The sequence below is a fragment of the Cibotium barometz genome, chromosome 21 (genome assembly GCF_041138505.1).
Source record: "Cibotium barometz isolate CiBa-2024 chromosome 21, ASM4113850v1, whole genome shotgun sequence".
Taxonomy (NCBI): Eukaryota; Viridiplantae; Streptophyta; class Polypodiopsida; order Cyatheales; family Cibotiaceae; genus Cibotium; species Cibotium barometz.
In genome coordinates this window covers 9,243,085-9,266,628 of record NC_141066.1, presented here as the reverse complement: position 1 = coordinate 9,266,628, position 23,544 = coordinate 9,243,085, and the positions used below count along the sequence as shown (strand labels likewise).

At 43.9% G+C, this 23,544-nt stretch overlaps 1 protein-coding gene across 2 annotated transcripts in view; it reads left to right on the top strand.

Moving 5' to 3' along the window:
- The first annotated feature begins 3,510 nt into the window (after nucleotides 1-3,510).
- The window catches only part of LOC147626809 (ARM repeat superfamily protein), a 149,613-nt gene continuing 129,579 nt past the window's right edge, over nucleotides 3,511-23,544 (top strand). The window contains exons 1-5 of one of the 2 annotated variants that reach the window (XM_086815355.1): nucleotides 3,511-3,599; nucleotides 3,710-3,824; nucleotides 3,910-3,973; nucleotides 4,452-4,551; nucleotides 5,530-5,592. In XM_086815355.1, the coding sequence (XP_086671481.1) occupies nucleotides 3,740-3,824; nucleotides 3,910-3,973; nucleotides 4,452-4,551; nucleotides 5,530-5,592 (312 nt within the window). In that variant the 5' untranslated portion in view covers nucleotides 3,511-3,599; nucleotides 3,710-3,739. Of the gene's footprint in view, nucleotides 3,616-3,709; nucleotides 3,825-3,909; nucleotides 3,974-4,451; nucleotides 4,552-5,529; nucleotides 5,593-23,544 lie in introns of both variants that reach the window. The other variant, XM_086815356.1, reaches the window with a different exon arrangement.

The window sequence follows — 23,544 nt, the reverse complement described above, 5'->3', positions numbered from 1 at the left end:
TCTAGTACATTATACATCACATAGACACTGTCTATGTGGAAATCATCTTCGTTGCAAGATCTGTAAACTATTCTTGGAAGAACGCAAGAAATTTTAGAGAGAGAAAAGTGTAGGTTTCCTTGAACTATGTGTAAGATCAATTGAACTTTACCACATTATAGAACAATTTGTTAAAGACTTGTAACAATTGCACAAATTTGTTGAATTAAAGTCCATGTGGTTTCTAACCAAAACATCTTTGATGTCGTATAACATGTAAAGAAATTCCTTGAATGTCGGAGCACATTCATTATGAAGTTCTTGAGGATTTGAAAACTTCTGGCGTATACTAAAGGCATGATGTTATTCGATGCCTTAGTAGCAATTTGTGTTTTATTGACATCTTTCATAGTTGCAAGTGGCAACTATGGTTTGGTGTTCAAGATGAAACATAAGTGTTGCATGTTTCCTTGGTCATAGTACTTAAGGAAAATGTGTGCTGTATCCTGCTTTCCTTATCATAGTACTTAGGTTAGGGATGTTACAGACGTAGATGACCATGTGGTCTACACATAGACACTTGTTTACAACTTTCTGAACCGTTTTTGCTGACAAAAACTCTTCTTGAAGGGAAAAGTAAAAAGGTCAACATTTGACCAACTAATAGGATGTGAAAACATTTGAGTTTGAAAGGCTCTTTATCAAACTCTACAAAATATATGGCCTACCTATAGATATAGTGTTGAATAGAGATAGAAAGTTTGATAGTCATCTTTGAAGGAAATCTTCAAAGGTTGAATATCACTTTAAGTAAGAGTGTGGTCAACCATTCGTAGATTGATGGTGGTCAAACTAGAAACCCAACGAGGTTCTAGAGCATATGCTTGTGCATAGATAACTTTGGAGAGGAGTACCTCTCACCTTTGAAATGTGTTTTTTTGTTGTTCATGTGGCTAGATTTGCTCCATTTACGTTGTTTTATATATGGACTTTAGTCTAGATCTTCTATGGCCGTAGAGCTATGCAAGGAAAAGAGTCAACAAGTTGGTAGCATAGAGTGGTAGGGTAGTCTACAAATATTTAGTAGCATAGTCTACGGTTGGTAGCGTAGTCTACAAACTTGAGTTCCGGAGAGATCTCAAGTACATCTAACTTTTGTGTTAGTGGCATGTAAAAACCAAGGCACATAGTTTACCTTAAAGTTATAGTTGAGAGATTGGAACAAGAGGTTTACTGTGTATCGATAAACACTTATTAAGTGAAAGAATAAACTAGAAAAGCTCTCAAGTGAGATCAACTATATATGCTTACCAACAACTTTTCCTAAATTGTTTTCGCAAATGAAAACTTTTTAGAAGGGGGGCAGTAATGTCACGTAGCCTGTAACGACATGTGTGAGTCGCATGTAGCGGTGGGCACAGCTTGATTGGACACGGAGTCCACATGCAAGAGCATGTGTGGTGCCCGGGTTTGAGGATAGTGGGCGGTCGGGGGCTAGTATGGGTAGGCAGGCCATTATATAAGCCCGGTAATGTGGACACTTATCCATATTCCTCTATGGTTGAGTGGTGACTAGAGCTCGGAGCTCTCCTTGGCTATGGCGACGACTACAGTGATGTAACAACTGCTCTCTTTTGAGCCACATAGATGGATGCATCTTCATTTGAGAGTTGATGGAAATCAAATGGTGTAACCAACATAGGTCAACAATATCATATGTAAAATTGGGTAGCAAAATATTCCCTATTTTCTCTTTGATCTGCTAATAAGATGGCTAAGGGATTCATGATTGATGTAGGTATGTTGCTTCCATGATGGTATACGATAAGGCTAATTGTCAAAATGTCCGGGTAACATATTGGACCATGTAATGTCTAGAGTGAGCTACAAGTGAGATTACCATGAAAGAAAACTTGAAATGGCCATCAAACACTGGTCCGAAGCCCAATTAGGGATGCAACTATCAATAATGCCTAGCTTTACCAAGGTAGTGTTGTGGGAGCATGCAACTATCACTAATGCATAACTTTGACCACACAAGTGACCCATCTTCTATGGTCATCTTCTATGGTCATCTCACTTTCGAAGCTTTAATAAAGGGGTGTAATGTGGTGTTTTCGTTTGCGAGCTTTTGACAAGAAATGGTCACACACACACACACACACACACACACACACACACACACACACAAGTCACCATTACATGCAAAAAAATATCTATTGCAAAATTTCATGATTAAAACTTAAAAAATAGGCTTAAATATAATAAAAATGATTATAAACACGAGTATCAAGAGCACTTAGAAGCCAGCACTAGCGGTTGGTTTTGAGGGCTTCTATTTTTCAAGTGTATTTTTATAAGCATTTTTTGAAGTGTAGAATTCTACACTTTTGACATCATAAATGGACTCAAAAGGCCCAAATACAGTAAAAATGACTATAAACTTGGGTACCATTCGATGAGTTTTATGAATTTTAAATATTGAAAAAAAAAGTATGGAAAGCCCTCACAAGCTAGCGAATGAAGTCTGGGAAGCCCTCAGAAACCATGCGTTGGCTTTTGAGGGCTCCAGACTTTTCTTTTAATATTTAAAATTCATAAAACTCATCAAAAGATATCTAAGCGTAGAGTCATTTTTACCATATTTGGGTCTTTTGAGTTCATTTTCGATGTCAAAAGTTTGAAATTATGCACTTGAAAAAATGTTGGTAATATAATGATGATGACTTATATGTATATGTGTGTTTATGATTTTTTCTTCAAAAAAAGGGTCTGAGGGCTTTTCAAACCTTGTTTCTTGAATATTTGAGATCATGAAACTTATCAAAACATACTGCCCATTTGTTATGTCAAAAGTCTAAAATTATTCACTAGAAAAAAAAATATAATGGTGATGTGTGTATGTGTGTGTGTTTGTGTGATGAGACAAGCTAGTCTTAGTGTAGACAAGGTGGGGATGGGATATTGTGGGCCTCAAACATCTTTTTGAGGGCCCTGGGCATCTTTTTGAGCAACATGCATCATGGTGTGAGAGAGAGAGAGAGAGATGAGAGAGAAGAGAGATAGGGGAGGAGAGAGAATAATCGATTATAAACTCCACCATAATGTAGTGACAATGTCTTGAAAAAAAAACTATAAATTCAAAAGCTCGTGAGATATTCTTGGAAGCTCGCAAAAAAAAACATCCCGTGGTGTTTGGAGTTTTCTTAATAGGCCCCTTACCCTACTAAGTGTGTTTCCCACAGTAGTATTAAATGGTAAACTATTGTGAAGTTGGCAAAGCTTGGCCAAGTTTAGAGGTTAGTGTTTTTGTGCCGAGTTAGATTCAAGGGAGGGTTTAGGAGGTAACACGAGTCGGGTTGGCTTGGTAGACGAGTAGCCGCCTTTCGTCACATCAAGACCTCAATGTTCGAGAAATATATTTGATTGAGCCTGATTGAAAACCTTCTCATTGTAATTTGAAGAGAAAATTGACCATTTTGAAAAGGTATTTCTCTATAAATTTTGCAAAATACACAACTAAAACTTAACAATTTTAAAGAGGATTCTTCTCCTTGTCCCACAAATTTGAGCAAGCTTTGCACAAATTTGAACGAGTTCTAAGCCGAACCCTACATCAGGTGCTGTTACTGTCCTGTAAGTGTGTGTCATGTAAACTGTCCATGATGTGTAAAGGCCTTGCCCCTGTGTCCAGCCATGGCTTAGGAGGGTGCGCACTTTTGGCATGTAGGAATTACGCAACCAGTTGCAGAGCTCAAGCATGGAGACGGTTGTCACCATGGACGTAGATTCACTCGACCTATCTGCCTTGTCGACGGACGCGTCCCAATTCTTTTCAACTCCAGGTTTTACTGCTCTCTCTCATGTTCTTGTATCACGTGTTCCAACAAACAAGAGAAAAAAAATTAAACGATTTTACATTTTTCTCAGGTGTCCCTTCAGATGCAGCTACCGAGCAATTTCTCAATCGGTATCCACTTCCCGTTCTATTCAGGTTAGGCACCCCCCCCCCTCCTCCTGACTCTCCCGAGAGAGAGAGAACAACATACACATACAGAGAGAGAGAGAGAGAGAGAGAGAGAGAGAGAGAGAGAAGAAGGAATGCGTCCTAGAGGAAGGGATCCATACCACTCTTCGTATGCCATGTAGAATGCACCTCCACATACTTTTGTTTTTTGTTTTTTCGAGGCTTTGTGCAATAGCCACTCAGGCTATGGGCTACTTTACTTATTGTTTACAAAAGAAGGTGTAACCTGTAGTGGGTTGGTAAGGCGGTTGACTTCCAGCATGATGGGGCGGGTTCAACCCCTGCCTTCTACATCGGTGGACTGGTAGTAGTATATATATCATAGTACAATATAACATAGTATAATATAATGAGGCTCACAAAAAAAAGATGAAGAAATAGGATAAAGTAAAAGGAGTGCCATTGTTGGTTGTTTTTGACCTTTCTTGGAAATTATTTTTGCCAGTGCTCTAGAGGCAGGAGAGGAGCTAGAGAGCTTGATGATTTCTACCTTGGAGAAAGTATTCAACACACAATTTGGTGCTGTTGCACTTCTTCAGTCTCTGGTAAATATGTGACAGACTTACAAAGAAGAAATTTTCAAGGTATTTAGGTGGTGGTAACCTTAGAGTAAAATCCAAGCAAACTCTAGTTATTATGGCAATTGTTGATGCCCCAAAAGAAACATATATGTATTATGTACGCATGTACTGTGCACACACACACCCACACACCCACACACCCACATGAATATTTCTAGGGTTTTCTGGTGTAATTGGGGCTGGCCGACTTGTGGAATGCACACATACTTGCTGATTGACTGCATCTAGAGCCACATATGTGCTGGTCGACTGCATCTCAAGCCTCATCTCTAGTTGAGTTCTTGTATGGTTGTTTTCTCTCGTGGTTGGCTGCTATAGGGCTGGTGGTCTACGTACATGCTATTTTAGACTGCACAAATCTGGTTGCTTGCAGGCATCATACACACGTGTGTGCATTCACACAGGCATGCGTGAGTGCACACGCATGCCTACATTACTTACATACATTCATACATGCATACATCGTTCACATTACATACAATGTACAACATCAAATGCTAACACATACCGACATTACTTACATTCATTCATACATGTATACATCATTGACATTACATACAATGTACATACGTGTAGTATGTGTATTTATGTTCCTTTTAGCTCTCAAAGGCTGCCATAATGTAGAGTATTGGGAGTCCCATAACAATAGATGGGTAAAGAATTGACAATGTAGATTGCAATTTATTAGTTATAGTAGATTGCAATTATTTTTGAGATAATTATAACAACAGAAGGACAAAGAATTGATAGTCTAGATTGCAATCTACCATAATTTAGATCACAATTATTATTCAGAGGCCCATAAAACAACACAAGGATAAAGAATTGATAAAAGGTAAAATCAAACATTTTTGAAGCTGGCTGCCTTGTAAGTATCAATATTCAAGTCTTTTTCAATTTCTGTTGAAGCTTATGTTTCAAAAAAAACCGCGATGGTTGCAGCCATATGCGGGATCTGGACTAGAAGCAAGTTCGCCTTCAACCAGGCGAATGACATGCCTTGGTGTAAGCAAGCTACATGTTTTATTATAACTGGTTAATGTATATTAGCTCTTGTTAATGCAAATGAAAGCTGTTTGCTTTTATTGTGTTTAATCTGCTCAATGCTGTGCAACAAAGCTTATCCTGGCCTCTCATATCATGTTGAATCGTCGAGGGATCCCATAATGATTGTATCTTGATAAACCCGTTTTCGATCAATTTAAGGACTTGATCTCAGTTAAGGCTCATCCTGGGGGCCATATTCTCTGGTTGTCTTCACGTTTTATGGATGTATCTGTGTGATGTGTAGTTCGTGGCATTGTAGTGTCCCTTGAAACTATGTCGTAAGGTGTGTCCAGAGAGGCCATTTGAAGCAATGCATCTTGTTGCTCTGGCATGGCTTCTTTATGTGAAATCAAGTGCATGGCTAAGGACAAAGCCAGACATTGTAATGGATGCCTATCCTAGCCTAGAGACAATATTGTCTCATTTACAAGGTTTGAACTTGTCTATCAGCCTACAATGATAAGAGACATGCATAGCAGGACGTGTGGCTGTTGCACAAATCACATCTCAAAAAGATGTTATATTTGATATGATGGGATGCACATGGCAGATATATATGGGTCCTGTTGCACAGGCAGCCCCAAGATGTATACATGGCAGTATGCTAACCCCACACACCCCCTCTCTTTTTCTCCTCTTTTTTCCTCTTTGGGATCCTTGGGATCCTTGGGATCCTTGGGAAATGAGCTTACTCAAAGATCTATCTAGAAAGGATTCAAAATCTTAGGACGTGTGTTTTCTCCTTACAAGAGAGATGTTAGGACCACGTATGTGAGATCCCTCTTAGGGTTGTGATAACTCATATTGAACTTTAGGTCAATGATGGCGATAGTGACTCACCTCCTAGTCTTATATTTTGATTTGGAACCACCCCCGAGCCTGATGTCCATATTGTTGTGAGTAAGCTCCGCCTAGACAGGACACCCCAGCGTCCCATACCACCAAGTTGCTTGGCCGCCTAGAGCTACTCCCGGGTCTCGGGTCCAACATGCCTAATAGACATGTGTGTAGACTTAGAATGTATGCTCTTATGTGTGTGTGTGTGTGCGCGTGGGGGTGGTGTGTGCGTGGGAGCATATATTGATACCAAGTTCTACACCCACTATTGGACACTGATGACTTTAGTGGGTATGTTGTAGTATGAAACTCGCCGCAGTTGCATAACAAACTATTCACTGCTAATCACACTTAGCCAACTTTGATCATTGCTGAATTTTGAAGCAAAGCACTCAGAATTTTCAGCAATCACTTGTGAGAGAGATAGAAGAATGGAAGAGAGAAAGCCGACATAGCACAGACCCGGAACGGCCGGGCCCCTTCACAGGAATATAGATTATTCCTCCAAAATTTTTACAGGTTGATTAAATTCAGCATGGTATCACCATCAAACAAATGATTTGGAATCTCATAAGTTGTACATGATGGCTTACCATACATGCACAAGAGTTGGAGAAACTCACCCGTCTGTGTGCCACCCCAGCGGCCTTCCAATGGGTCACACAACCGGTTGTCTTCTCTTGTGTTTTGGATGCACACAAGAGTGTAGTCCTTCGAAGAAGAATTTAGCTAGCTTTTCTTCAAGGGCTTTGAAACACTTTCTCACATACACTTGGGCAACACATCCGCCACGAATTGATGGTTTTCTTTTGCAAAAGAATCTCCACACTTGATAGAGTAGCTTTAGCCTCCTTGTCTTCTTGCTCTCAAGCTCTAAGTGTTTTTTCTCTCTCTCACAACTTTTTTCTCTCTCACACAAAATGATTCTGAAGTTCTTGCCTCTCCTCTCACATGTGTATAATGAGGATAGCTAGCCTCTTTTTATAGTGAAGTTCTTTTCCCGTTTTCAAAAATAGAAAGAGATGGTTTCTAAAGTCCCTTTTGAAAATAGAAAGAGATGGAATTAATGAGTGTGCACAAGAAACTTTCTTAATGGTTCTCTCCACAAAATAGAAAGAGATGGTCTAATCTTCTTTTTTAAAAATAGAAAGTCATGGTTCTTCATAAGTAACTTTTCCCCTTCAAGAAATAGAAAGAGATGCTGATAACTAAACTTCTAAAATGAGTTTGCATGTTCAGTTGAAGGGAAAGTTATTGAGCTGGCATGGGCGAGCAGATTCGTCACCATGACATCATTTTTTTTTTGGGGGGGGGGGAGGGGAGGGGAGGGGAGCTTTGGGGATTTTCAACCGTTCTAATTCTGATTCCAACCTATGTTTTCCCAAAAGATCAAGGGAAAGTTCTTAAATCAGATTTCGATGTCTAATGACACTTCCCCACCTAGGGATGGAAGTATGTCCATGACCAATCATACTTCCCCGCTTAGGGATGGAAGCATGTCCATTCATGGGTTCCTCCGGAATAAGAAATCATGTCTAATCATGAAGCGTGCTGTGCTAGGTCAGACAACATGTCCGAGTTATATTTATCTTCAAGATTCTTGATACAAGATTTGATGTACATGGTTAGGGTTTCTCACAAACACAGGTGGGTGACATACCTCCCCACTATATTGAAGTTGTCCTCAACGAAAAGGCATCCAGATAAGGGTTGAATACCTCTGGATAATCTTCAAGGTCTTCTGGATCCATCCACTGAGCATCCAAGGGTGGATAGTTCTTGAACTTTACCAGGAATTTCTTGATAAGCTTTCCTTTGGGTCCTTTCCTTTCCTTATGATAGACAATTTGTTCAGGTTGTTGTAATACCTCTATAGTCTGCTCATGTACTTCAGGTGGATCTTCCATGCCTGGAGAAGTAGGCACCTCTCCATGATATAGCTTTAATAAACTTACATGAAAAGAATTATGAATTTGCCAATGCGAGGTTAATTCAAGTCGAACAGTTACATCATTAATCATTTGTTTGATTTTGAATGGTCCATAGTACCTGTTTGGGAGTTTAATAAATTGTCTCTCTTTCCCTTTCTTCTTCTTCAAGCGTGCCTTCTCAAACTTGAGAAGCACCCACTGACCTTCTTTATAATGAGTGTGTCTTCTATGTTTGTTGGCAGCGTTCTTCGTTTTGGCTTGAGATCTCTCTATGGCATGGTGTACTTGTGTCATGTGCATCACAGATGCCATGGACATTTCTAGGGCTAGATCCAGAAGAGGCAAGCAGATAAAGACTAGGAACCAGACAGAGTCAGACTGTGGAGCACAAGATGCAGTAGTGGACAGGTTGGACTTGGAGAAGCACCAGGGAGCAGTCGGCTGAGGACAGGAAGCTGTCGGCTGAACCAGGAAGCAAGGCGCATGAAGGCAAGACAAGAATAACCAGTCGGCTGATATAAATGGCATTTAACTCATTTATAACTGGCCGACCAGCAGTCGGCCAGTTTCCAGCAGTCCTAGAAGTCCAAGAGCAAGTATAAAAGGCCAAGGGTGTTCCTCATTTTAGTCATTCACTCCCACTAGGGGTGTGAGTCACTAGGGGTCCCATAGGGGACAGAATTTAGGGTTAGGAACCTTTTTATGAAGGCAGCCCATGGCTGCAAAGATCTGTACCTTTTTTGTACATAGTATATACTGAAATTCCAGCACTTCTCACTCTCTCTCTCTACTCTCTCTCTACCTGCGTTTTTGCATCATGGTGCGTTTTCGCATCAAAAGGTCTTCAAGAGTGTTTAGGGCTGAAAGAAGACTACCCAGAGCTTCCGCACGTTACATTGGTATCAGAGCATCAGGCTCAGCAAAGCTAAACACTGATTCAGTCCCAGATGAAGGTGTACAGGTCCAAGGTACAGGAAAGTACACGGATTCGAAGCCCAAGGCGGGAACACAGATCGGGAAGAACTCCCAGGAGGTTTGTTGGTGGTGTTCCACAGTGCCAGATGGGGATGGCAGTTCCGTGAGCCAGATGGGTTCTAAGGGAACGGTCCCAAGGGAGGTTGATCCTCCAAGGGTGATGTGAGAGTGCCAGACTCACTTCCAGGAACGAAGACCAAGACGGTGTTCAGAGTCAGGGCAGGAATGGATGGTGGACTAGAGGAAGACCAGATGCATAGATCTTCATCAGAGACAGAGTGGTTTGGAGAACAGACCGGAGTTTCAGAGAAAAAGGTTTGCCAGGGATGGATGATGACAGAGGGACTTCGGAACAGGATTGGGATGATGACAGTCATCCAAGAGCAGGTTGGATTCCCGTCATCAAGTTTAGCAGAGGGGGATGTCATGTGCATCACAGATGCCATGGACATTTCTAGGGCTAGATCCAGAAGAGGCAAGCAGATAAAGACTAGGAACCAGACAGAGTCAGACTGTGGAGCACAAGATGCAGTAGTGGACAGGTTGGACTTGGAGAAGCACCAGGGAGCAGTCGGCTGAGGACAGGAAGCTGTCGGCTGAACCAGGAAGCAAGGCGCATGAAGGCAAGACAAGAATAACCAGTCGGCTGATATAAATGGCATTTAACTCATTTATAACTGGCCGACCAGCAGTCGGCCAGTTTCCAGCAGTCCTAGAAGTCCAAGAGCAAGTATAAAAGGCCAAGGGTGTTCCTCATTTTAGTCATTCACTCCCACTAGGGGTGTGAGTCACTAGGGGTCCCATAGGGGATAGAATTTAGGGTTAGGAACCTTTTTATGAAGGCAGCCCATGGCTGCAAAGATCTTTTTTTTTTTTGTACATAGTATATACTGAAATTCCAGCACTTCTCACTCTCTCTCTCTACTCTCTCTCTACCTGCGTTTTTGCATCATGGTGCGTTTTCGCATCAAAAGGTCTTCAAGAGTGTTTAGGGCTGAAAGAAGACTACCCAGAGCTTCCGCGCGTTACAACTTGAGTGAGCATCTGGTCCATGTCTTCAATAAACTTATTAGCTGCAAGGATCTTCTCTTTGGTTTGCATTATGGGCAACAAATGCGGCCGTCCATAGACTACTTCGAATGGCACTTTTCTTGTAGAAGAATGTACAGTGTTGTTATATGCAAATTCAACAAGCGGCAAATACTTTTCCCAAGTTGCCTTCTTTTCAGTACAAAAGCATTTCAAAAGATCTAAAATCTATAAGTTGATATTGTCACTTTGCTCATCTGTTTGGGGATGATAAGAAGAAGAAAATTGAGCTTAGTGCCTAAATTCTCAAAGAGGGCTCTCTAGAACAAGCTAGTAGTCCTTGGATCTCTATCTCCCACTATGGTCTTCGGAAGTCCATGAGGTTTGAAAATTTGGGCCAAATATGTAGTAGCCATCTGTGGAGTCCCCACTGTCTTCTTCACTGGAACAAAGTGAGCCATTTTATTGAATCTATCCACAATTGTCCAGATGGCATCATTCGCCTTTGGAGTCTTCGGCAATCCTATGATGAAGTCCATGGCAATGGCATCATTCCCCTTTGGAGTCTTCAGCAATCCTATGATGAAGTCCATGGCAATACTTTTCCATGGTTTTTTTTGGACTAGGCAAAGGCTATAATAAGCCTTGTGACCTGCCTTGATCAAACTTTATCTTTTGGCATGTGATGCATTCACGAACCAATGCCTCAATGTCCTTCCTTATAGAAGGCCAATAGAAATATCTTTCTAATATCTGTATGGTAGGACGAATACCCCTATGTCCAGCAGAAGGAGGTGCATGGCATTCCTCCATGACCCTTTGCCTTAATTCCTTCACTATGTAAAGCTGATCCTTCATTATTAAGAAACCTTCCCTTATTGAGAAAGGTGTCTTAATGTTTCCTTGCTGTGTAAACAGTGCCATACCTGGTAAAATCTGCATCTGTAGCATATAAATCACGCATTACTGTGAAGTCGGTGTGGTATCCGATAGTGATGGCACCAACTTCAGGTCTTCTAGACAAAGCATCAGCCATCAAGTTGTCTTTGCCCTTCAAGCCCTCTATTGTGAAGTGAAACATGGACAAGAAGTTTGCCCATCTCATCTGCATAGGTGGCATCTTCTCCTGGGTAAGAAAGTACTTCAAACTTTGGTGATCAGTCTTGACCACAAAAGTAGTGCCCAAGAGATAATGCTTCCAGATGGTCAAGGCATGGACCACTGCAAGTGATTCCTTTTGATAGGTGGAGTAGTTCTTCTCACCTTAATGTAACTTTCGGCTTTCATAGGCAACCGGTCTTCCTTTTTGCATCAAAACAACACCTATGCCTACATTTGAAGCATCATAATGTACCACAAAATCTTTGTTTAAATCTGGTAGATGCAAAACAATATGTTTGCTGGCTTCTTCTTTCAGGCTTTTGAAGGTTGCCTCCTCTCTCTGAGTCCAGCTAAAAACAGCTCTCTTCTTGCACAAGTCATGCAAAGGTGTAGCAATGTGTGCAAAATAGCGCACATACTGCTGATAGTATGAGCAAAGTCCAAGGAAGCTTCTCACTTCATGGACATCCGTCGGAGTTAGCCACTCCACAATGGCCTTGACTTTGGCCGGATCCATCATTCGGTTGAAGGTAGCCGGTGCATTGGTCAGACCAAAGGGCATGACTGAAACCAGACGGGAACCCGGAGCGATGGACAGACACTTCAGATGTCAAACATAGATGTGAAAATGCAGCGGAAATGATCATAAGCAATACTAAAAGGAACACAACACTGAGCCGGAACGGCCGGCCACCCGTAGGAACTTCTTTATTGATTGCGAAGCTTTACTAAATACCAAGGTGCGGGTGTGAACAACACCAGATCTTTCCACAAACTTCCTCAGCAAACACTTGCACAGGAATCAAAACACAATCTTGTGTCTCCAAAAACAGTCCCTGATTTGGCCCAGCTGCTGTACCACTGTACAACCTGAGCAAAAAGGGAGAGAAGTCCTTGGCCACTGTACCACTGTATGGCCTGCCACAGTACTTTGATAAGTCCACGCCTCGCAAGATCTGTGCAAAGGTAGTTCAAAAACAGCCCTCAAAACTGTCCGGAACAAGACAGAGAATAGCTGCCTACTGCCCACTGTATGTCCGGTGCAAGGGAAAGAGAGAGATAATCTGCCTGCTGCCCCAGCAATCTGACCAGTCAGCTCCCCTTCTGTACGGCCAGCAAACTGGCAAGAAAGAGGAGAAAAGTTGGCGCCTGCTGAAGACCGAGTGAAGAGGAGAACAAACAGGACCTATATGGCCAGCGCAAAAGAGGAGGGAACAGGCTGCCCCACTGCTGCTCCTGTACGGCCGCGAAAGACACAGGAAAAACCAACCCGTCTGCCTTTGCCTAGAAGAGAAGTGCCTGCTGCCTTCTGTACAGACAGCGCTAAGGAGCCAAGGAGAAGGAGAGGGAGAGAATTCTTGTCCACTGCTGCCCGCCTACTCCCCTGCTGTACGGCCAGCGCAAAAGAAGAGGGAACAGGCTGCCCCACTGCTGCACCTGTACGGCCGCGAAAGAGAGGAAAAACCAGCCAGTCAGCCTTCGCCTAGAAGAGAAGCGCCTGCTGCCTTCTGTACGGACAGCACTAAGGAGTCAAGCAGAGGGAGAGAACACTTCTCCACTGTTGCCCGCCTACTCCCCTATCATCATGCACATACTTGTTCTTTTTTTATAGATCCAGCCCTCCCCTCTATATCCAGCCCATGCTTGCTTTTCCACTTGTTAAAAGTGGCAGGCCCTCCAAAAATACCATAAACCTCTCTTGTTGGGAGAGAAAAGGGGCGCCCACTTAAAAGTGTTCACACATGGTTAAAAAAATTTAGGTCCACCTCATATATAAGCTCCTTGTTCAAATCCCCATATGTCCACCCACTTATAAATAAGTGTGAACAAAAATCCTTATAAACCATATAAGTGAGTAAAATCCTATAAACTCATGTCTTGTAAACCGCCTTCATGTAGAAATATGCCAGATAAGCCTTCACACACGTTCTGTGACAAAACTTGGCTTTACATAGGTGTTTTCCATCCTGTGGCTTTGCTGCTCCTGTGGAAAAATCCCCGTTCACACCTTGGTTCTACCTAGTGTATAAAACACTGGTCGAGACGGGTGAGGGACCAAATGGTGACATCCCCTCCGTCTTATAAAGCAGTTGTCCGCAACTGTATAAACCTGATACCATTGAGATATCCTTCAAGAATAGCAGATCCAATACCCATTAGTTGTATAAGTACAACATTAAAGCCATAATCCCATATCCACGATCCAAAGTCAGATACGGGCACAAGAGCCAACCGTATCAAGAAACTGTATCCTTATCCTGAGTCAATAACTCTGAGAATAACCAGACACAGGCACAAGAGCCAACTGTGTCCCAAATATCCATAAATCCATAAGCCGCTTTTCTGAATGTTCAAGGATGTTGAATCCTTCCCAAAACATAAGTACGAAATGAGCACCAAGGTTGCTAGTCATGTGCTGTCATGTCAGGCTCCATAAGCCATACATTTTTTCGTCATGTCAAGCCTTAGAAGTCACACATGTTTTGTCATGTCAAACCTCACAAGCCACGCATGCTCTGCCATGTCAAACTTCACAAGCCACACATGTTACCATGTCAAGCCTCAGAAGTCATACATGCTCTGCCATGTCAAACCTGACAAGCCATACATGTTACTATGTCAAGCTTCAGAAGTCATACATGCTCTGCCATGTCAAACCTCGCAAGCCATACATGTTACCATGTCAAGCCTCAGAAGTCATACATGCTCTGCAATGTCAAACCTCACAAGCCACACATGTTACCATGTCAAGCCTCACAAGTCATACATGCTCTACCATGTCAAACCTCACAAGCCACACATGTTACCATGTCATGCTCTGCCATGTCAAACCTCACAAGCCATACATGTTACCATGTCAAGCCTCAGAAGTCATACATGCTCTCTTGCCATGTCAGTGAGCTCACACCAGAGTCCTTCCTGGGGATCCATCCACATACATGCAAAAGGAATGTGCCATGGTATGATTGATGTGAGAAATCCTTCTCCGCAAAGTTGCCACAATAAGCACATGTTCATACAAGCCAGGGAAGCTCAACTGGCACGCTGTGGTCCAGGGCAGCCTTGCATATCTTCGACCAACCATACGAGCGTAGAATACTTGCTATGTTGCTTTCAAAACAACTCACATACTAGAATTAGCCAAACCATGATATTGATAAATAATTCATAATCTTGTAACCGCATATGCGACATATTCTAGCATCCCATACCACTAGAATACCCTCCATATGAGATCCTTGTGTAGGCGACAGTTCTAGCATCCCATACTGCTAGGAGCCTCAGTACTTAACCAAAAAGGGAGCATGATCATCGGAGGATCCCAAAAAGTATGGCTCAAGCTATGCCAAAAACTATCCTCATGTACAAAAAGTTACTCCACGAAATTTTTTTTTCTCGATAATAGATGATCTTAGAGCTCCTGAGACTTGGCTGCATACTCGTCCTCTGAATCACTCAAAATGATCAATTTTGCACAGTGATGTGACTCATGGCCACGGAGGCCACAATATCCACAAGTAGGAGAAAATGGTAATGGCTTTTGGGTTTCCTGTAAACTGTGGGGACCACGAATCTGATCAAGTTGGAAGCCAACACTGTTTTTAACTCTGCGCGTTGGTTTTGTTCTCTTTCGAGGAACTTCCTCAAAGCCCGGAGGAAGATCAAGAGTCCTCTCCAAATCCTCGTGTGCTGTTTGTCAAGAGTCTCATGAAGTATAATAGTCATCTGCTCAAGAAGCTTGTCTGGATTAATACTCAACAAAGCTGACTTGTCCATGATAGAGAAGCTATCGAACCCGGATTCGACCAAGATCTTTTCCTTCCCAAGAGTTGTTGTCAAGTCTACTTTGCTAGAAAGGTTGAGCTCTGATACCAATGAAACCGGACGGGAACCCAGAGCGACGGACAGACACTTCAGATGTCAAACATAGATGTGAAAATGCAGCGGAAATGATCATAAACAATACTAAAAGGACACAACACTGAGCGGCCACCCGTAGGAACTTCTTTATTGATTGCGAAGCTTTACAAAATACCAAGGTGTGGGTGTGAACAACACCAGATCTTTCCACTAACTTCCTCAGCAAACACTTGCACAGGAATCAAAACACAATCTTGTGTCTCCAAAAACAGTCCCTGATTTGGCCCAGCTGCTGTACCACTATACAACCTGAGCAAAAAGGGAGAGAAGTCCTTCCTGGCCATTGTACCACTGTATGGCGTGCCACAGTACTTTGATAAGTCCACGATCCACGAAGATCCTCGCAAGATCTGTGCAAAGGTAGTTCAAAAACAGCCCTCAAAACTGTCTGGAACAAGAGAGAGAATAGCTGCCTACTGCCCACTGTATGCATAGTTGCAAGCATTCTTTGCATTCGTGCATTCGCATTCGAGAATGCCGAGTTTGCAAAAGAATGCATTGAGGGTGGATGCATTCGCATTCGTGGCAGGTTAAAAAAATAATTTTTTTGGGCATAAATAGAATGTTCAAAGTCAATGCTTGAAAACACAATGAAAAACTTGAAAGCTTGAAACTTAAAAGATGTTAGAATTTAGAACTTAAGACTCAAGACTCAAGAGTGCTGGAAATGTACTCAATACTCATATTATCGCATAAAGAGTGAAGTACATAAGTCAGAGTACTAGACTGTAGTCCCAAGGCAAAGAGCCCAACACACTAAAAGTGAAGTGTGCTCACACGGGGAAAAAACCCTTGTCCAGCCAAGGTAAAAAGTGCCCGTGTGTGAGAGGTCATGTACATGGTGAATCGTGATCATTCATCATCTTCCTCTTCAGAGGAAGAAGATGAAGTAGCATCCTCATCTGTCTCAACAATATCAGCTTCAGCCTGCTCAGTACCAACTGCATGCATGTCCTCTTCTTCCTCATCCTCCATAGACTCACGAGCCTCTTGTGAAGAAAGAAGTCTCTCATCATCTTTCTCCTTGTTGATCATTTCCAAAGTTACCTCCACTTTCTCATACCCTCTTGCCTTGATTTTGGAAACAAGTCGAAGGTTGGTATGTATGTATACCAATTTCTCAGTGTTTGAAGGTTTCAACTTGTTCCTCTTTTTGGTATGAATGAGTGAGAAAGTGCTCCAATTTCTCTCACATGGGGAAGATGTAGTTCCTTGAGAAAGCACTCGAATGGCAAGTTGTTGCAATTTAGGGGTGCTTGCACCAAAAGACTCCCACCACTTTACCCCTTCATGCATTCTACTTTCATCTAGAGCAAGTGGGCGAGAAAAAGTACCTTTCAATGACCTATAATTATCCAACTCATCCATCAATGCACCTTGCTCAACAACATCTCCATGCATATAACGCTCAATAAATGTCATCCATCCATTTTGCACCTCTTCATCTGCTTCTTGTCCCTTGCCTCTCCAAATTGGATGCAATACATAGCCTGTGGCATGAAGAGGAGAGTGCATCATGTCCCAACGGTCAACACATAAAGCCTTTACTTGGTTCAATTTGCATTCATCAACACCTGTCATTTTTTGTATGCTTTCCACCATCCTATCTGTGAGCTCATAAACTAATCCCATGGTGGCTCCCTCCCTATCAGCCATGCGAAGAATCTTCAAAATAGGTGCCATTATTTTCACAATCTGTCTTGCATCCTGCCAAAATCTTGTCTCTTAACACTTTGCTTGTAATCTCCAAGCCAATAACTTTGTTCTTCACCTGTTTTGCATTTGTCCATTCATCGCTTACAACCATCTTCCTCAAGCCAGTGTAGACTCTCTCATCTAGCAAGTTTGACAATACAATAAATGTGTAAGCAAAACGTGTCTCTGCTGGCTTTAAAAGCTCCTTCTTGCTGTACCTTCGAAACATGTCCAAAAGAGTTGGCTTCCTTGTTATAAACTTCACAATCTTCTTTGCCCACTCAAGAACGGGGGAAACCCATGTCAAGCTGCCAATGTCTTCAAATAGCAAATCCAAACAATGGCATGTGCAACGCGTAAAAAAGATATGAGGCCATTGAGCCTCGACAAGCTCTCCCGCAACCACACAATTTGATGCATTGTCCATGCATACCTGCACAACATTGGTAGGACCAACATGAAGAATAGCATCTTTAAGGATACCAAAGATGAACTCTCCCGATTTCAATTGACCGCTTGTGTCAACAGCTTTTAAGAACACACTGCCATAAATACATGATGCCAGCACATTAATGATTGGCCTTTTCTTGGTGTCGGACCAGCCATCACATACAATTGTACATCCATATTTCTTCCATTTATCTCTTATGCCAAGCAAATCTCTATCTATGCATTTGACTTCATCTCTCAACTCCTTAACACGCAATGCCTCATATGAAGGTGGCTTGTATGAGGCTCCGGCTTCGCCAATGGCTTTGACCATATCCAAAAAATACGGACTTTTCACTTTGCAATGAGCAATGTCCTCTGCATAGAAGAAACGCCGCACTGCAATTGTTGCATTTTTTCTTGCTTGCAATTGCCATGCTGCTCCCAATTTTCCTTGAGAATGGCTACCCTTAGAGACTCTTTGTCTTTTGTTTGCAGAAACTGCCTCGTTACATGTACTAGAAGAACCACATACATTTGACATTGAAGCTGCCACATTTGATACATCCTGAGCAGCATCCCCCAAATCCCCCACCGCATCATCAATTGCCTTTTTATCATACATAGGGTCAGCTTTGACATGCAATCGCCTGCATATATCTTTCACATCCTCTAGGGCATGCTCACATTTGTCCACACCGTGCCCTGAAATGGCTAGGATGTGAGCACGAATTCGCAAACGCCCACCTATCCACTCATGAGGACAAAATTTACACCTGCACTGATACATCCCTCTTCCTTTCTTTTCCAAGCGGGTTACATATTCCCACTCCGGTCCCGAGGATTTTCCCATTCTCAAATCTCCAAGGCTTGAAGGCAGGAAGTCCTTCACTCGGTAGTAGAGACTCGAGAGAAGCTCGGGAGTCGGAAGCTCGCGGGTCGGAAGCCCCTTGGGCGGCTGGGCCTCGCTGTGGCCTGTAGGCTGTGGCCCGTGGGTGAGTAGAGACACGCAAGGGAGCCTGGAGCAGAGAGCGTAGGGCCTAGGCGTGCAGCTGCTCGCTTCTGCTGGAGCCTGGAGCCTGGTCGACAGTGGACACTGGATAGCGCGGAGAGGGAAGAGCGTAGGGGTGTGCGCCCGCCGCCGTGTACTGCTGGTCGACAGCGCGCAGGGGGCGGAAGCGCTTCCGTGTAGGCGTGTACTGCTGGTCGACAACGCGCAAGGGGCGGAAGGTGTCCGCGTAATGTTAGAAATGCCCAAAAAGTGGCCCAATTCGTAAGTGTAAAAAAAATTGCAGGTAAAGTTTGCAAAGGGGTGCAAACTGCAAATGTTTGCAAACGTTTGCAACGCCTTGCATTCGCGAATGTTTGCAACTATGACTGTATGTCCGGTGCAAGGGAAAGAGAGAGAATCTGCCCACTGCCCACGGTATGGCCAGCAATCTGACCAGTCAGCTTCCCTTCTGTACGGCCAGCAAACTGGCAAGAAAGAGGAGAAAAGTTGGCGCGTGCTGAAGACTGAGTGAAGAGGAGAACAAACAGGACCTATACGGCCAGCGCAAAAGAGGAGGGAACAGGCTGCCCCACTGCTGCTCCTGTATGGCCGCGAAAGATAGTGGAAAAACCAGCCCGTCTGCCTTCGCCTAGAAGAGAAGTGCCTGCTGCCTTCGAGAGGGAGAGAACACTTCTCCACTGCTGCCCGCCTACTCCCCTGCTGTACGGCCAGCGCAAAAGAGGAGGGAACAGGCTGCCCCACTGCTGCACTTGTACGGCCGCGAAAGATAGAGAGGAGAAACCAGCCCGTCAGCCTTCGCCTAGAAGAGAAGCGCCTGCTGCCTTCTGTATGGACAGCGCTAAGGAGCCAAGGAGAAGGAGAGGGAGAGAACACGTCTCCACTGCTGCCCGCCTACTCCCCCGTCATCATGTGCATACTTGTTCTTTTTTTATAGATCCGGCCCTCCCCTCTATATCCAGCCCATGCTTGCTTTTCCACTTGTTAAAAGTGGCAGGCCCTCCAAAAATACCATAAACCTCTCTTTTTGGGAGATAAAAGGGGCGCCCACTTAAAGTGTTTACACATGGTTAAAAAAATTTAGGTCCACCTCATATATAAGCTCCTTGTTCAAATCCCCATATGTCCACCCACTTATAAATAAGTGTGAACAAAAATCCTTATAAACCATATAAGTGAGTAAAATCCTATAAACTCATGTCCTGTAAACCACCTTCAGGTAGAAATATGCCAGATAAGCCTTCACACATTTTGTGACAAAACTTGGCTTTACATAGGTGTTTTCTATCCTGTGGCTTTGCTGCTCCTGTGGAAAAATCCCCTGCATATGGCTTTAACCAATTGACATGAAATACATCGTGCATAGTCCAACTCGGAGGTAGCTTTAACTGCATAGACACCTCATTAATCTTTTTCCGGATGGGAAATGGTCCGAAGCTCCTGAAAGACAACTTTGGGCATCGCTTGCCCACCTGCTTCAATCTTTGCTTCATAATCCGAAGATACACCCAATCCCCTTCCGAAAACTTCACGTCCCTTCGGTCTTTATTGGCGTGTCGAGTGTAGGCCTCTTGCGCTTTAGCCAATCTGTCTTTAACGGACTCTAGGATCTCTTGGTAAGACTCCGTCACTCTGTTCGCCTCCGGTACTGAAGACGAAGTCCTGGTTAACAACGAGTGGAAAGGCCTTCCAAACGCTGCCTCATATGGAGTCCTGCCAATAGCTGAAGAAAAAGAGTCATTCAAAACAGCTTGAACTAAAGGCAAAAACGATTCCCACTTACCTTGCTGATCGTGGATGGGCTAGGAGGCAGATTTGTGACAAAGTCCATCGAAATGTCCTGGAAAGGACCCTCAGGAATTGGCAAAGGCTGTAACAACCCTATCTTCTTTCCACGAGGAGCTTTCACCTTTTGACAAATGTCACAGCGTTGTACATATGTAAACACATCACGCCTCATCTTTGGCCAATAGTATTGCCGTTCTAATTTCTCCAGAGTCGAATTCATGCCCCTATGACCACCTGTAATGGCGTCATGGGCATCATGGAGAAGAGCTGCCCGAAATGATTTCATGACACATAGTCGGCCTTTGTAGAAAAGCCAACCATCGCGTATCAGAAAATGGCATGGTCATGTGGCATCCAATGCCTGTTCCCACTGAGTATCGAATTCCTCGGAATTCGCGTACGTGTGCTTCATGTCTTCTAGTCCTGTACCAACAAGGTCAAGTCTAGTGGTCTGAATCGCAGATACTTGTCTCTTCCTGCTCAAAGCATCGGCCACTGGATTGGCCTTTCCTTGAAGGTACTCAATCATACCACCGAACTGCTGGAATATCTGACTCCAGCGGTGTTGTCGATCACTCCACTGTGCACTTGGCATCGTCTGAATCCAACGCAATGCCTGATGGTCAGTGCGAACCTCGAAGTCACGGCCATACAGGAAATGTTTCCAATGTTTCAAGGCCTGTATAACTGCAAGAAGTTCACGATCATAGACTGAGTAGTTCTTTTCGGCGGGCAGTAACTTACGAGGCATGTAAGCTACCGGATGACCATTCTGTTGCAATACACCTTCAATTGCGATGTTACTCGCATCGGTGATCACTTGAAATGGTTCGTCCCACGAGGCAAGGGCTAAACAAGGCGCTTCTGACAAAGCCACCTTGAGGTTCTGGAATGCCTCCAATGCTCGTGGAGTCATTCGAATCTTTTGCCTTCTTGTTTTCACTCCCTTTAGCAGATCGGTGAGGTCTGCCGAGAGGTCGGAAAACTTGTCAATGTGGGTGGAATATGCTTGGCATATACCCACAAATGATCTAATGTCATAAGCGGTCTGAGGTACTTCCCAGTTAACAATCTCGGCCACTTTAGCCGGATCAAGTCGAATGCCTTCAGCACTAATTATATATCCCAAGTAATGTACCTGGAACAGATAAAATTCTGACTTCTTTTCATGGACGTAGAGCTCGTTGCTTTCCAGCAACTTAAGGACTTTCTCCACATCAATGTCATGTTGCTCATTTGTAGCTGAAAATATGAGTATGTCGTCCAAAAATATCAACACACACTCTCCAATCAACTCCCGGAAAACACGCATCATCATGCGGTTAAATGTAGTTGGGACGTTCGTCAAACCAAATGGCATGACCACAAATTCATAGTGGGCCCGTTCTGTACGGAAGGCTGTTTTGGGGATGTCCCCCTCTACAATCCGTACCTGGTGGTACCCACTCTTGAAATCCAATTTAGAGAACACCTTAGCTCCATTTAGCCTCTCGAGAATATAGTCAATTCGAGGCATCGGGAATCTGCTCTTGATAGTCAGCTTGTTGAGTGCATGATAATCGACACACAACCGAGAAGACCCATCTTTCTTCTTGACAAACAAGATCGGTGCTGCAAATGCTGGGACGGATGAAGCCAGCTTGCAACAATTCTTGGAGTTGGCGGTCGAACTTGCCTTAGAAAGGCGATACGAAAACTTGCTCGGGGGTTCCGAGCCTGGGAGGAGGTCAATCTTGCGATCCTCCGGTTTGGACGGAGGGAGCTGGGGAGGGAGACTGTCCCGAAGAAAAATCTTCTGGAACTTTTCATGGAGAACTGAGTACTTCTCGGAAGCACTGGCCACCGTCTGGGCTGTCTGGATGTAAATCATCGCACACTGAGCGCCTTTCTTGACTGCTCGCTTAGCCTGCAAGTGGCTTATGAGCGGAAAGTTTGGAATACCTGGCTCACACTTAATGGTCACCGGGGTGTTTGACACATTCCGATCGATCTGGAATGTTTGCTTGTCCCACTTGACATCAGGAAGAAACTTGTGAAACCACTGGATACCCAAAATTATGTCTGCTCCTACAAGAGGGGCAACCATAAAGTCACGCACAAACTCTATGCCCTGAATCACTAACTTAGCACCTAGAGCTTCATACTTGACGCTCGTTGTCATACCTGTGCTAAAACCCTCAACCTGTTTGTCCACCGGAGTCAGCTCGAAACGGGCACGCCTAGCGGCCTGTTCCGTGACCACATCCTCTGTGCTGCCGCTGTCAAACAAGACAACGACTCTCTGGCCACCTATGTAGCCAAAGGACTTGAGCAATTCGTTGCGCTCATACTCCTGGTCGTGGGCGCCCTTCTGCCTATCTTCGAGCTCCTGGCTAATAATTGCTCCAACTGAAGCACCGGGGGTTGAAGAACTAGGGGTAGCCGCTGGGGTCTGTGTGGGAGCTGTGCTCACCACGGAAGCTGTGGAGGCGGCGGCGGCCTTTGGAGGCTTATTCGGACAATCCTGAGAAGTATGTCCTTTTGTGTGACAAGGAGTAAGCTTAGACACATTGTTCGAGTTCTTGGAGCCAGAGGCTCCCAGGCTCTGTCCTGGGGAAGACCCTGTCTGGTTTTGGCTTTTGCCCCCTGAGGTGTTAGCCCTGGGAGAAGCCGGCTGGGAAGTCTTGGGCTTGCCACCATTGTGTTTCATTTCTGCACTCTGCGCAAGCGAGAGTGCGTCCTCAAAGGTGGCTGGCCTAAACATATGCACCTCCCATTGGATTTGCGAGTCCAGGCCATACAAAAACTGCCCTTTCTTGTCCGTATCAGATAAGCCTAATTGCAGACACAAGGTCGAAATTTTATTGACAAACTGAAGGATTGGTTGTGCGTTCTGACGCGCTCCCCTGAACTCGTCTTCGAGTCGCTCAAGGTAGTGGGGCGGTAGAAACCGCTGCTTAAGGTCGTGAACGAATTCGTCCCACCCATAAGCTGCCATACCTGCTCTGGTGTGGGCATGAGCGCACTGAGTCCACCAAGGAATGGCCTCACCTTCCAAGTACCAACTAGCTAAGATCACTTTGTTAGTATCTGTTTTCCTAACTGCGGCAAAGTAAGCTTCAAATTGATGCAACCATGAATAAAGAGTTGTGGGATCGAGTTTACCATTATACTTACTGAAATTCATTTTCTCGGGAAAATGATTCAAGGGCGCCG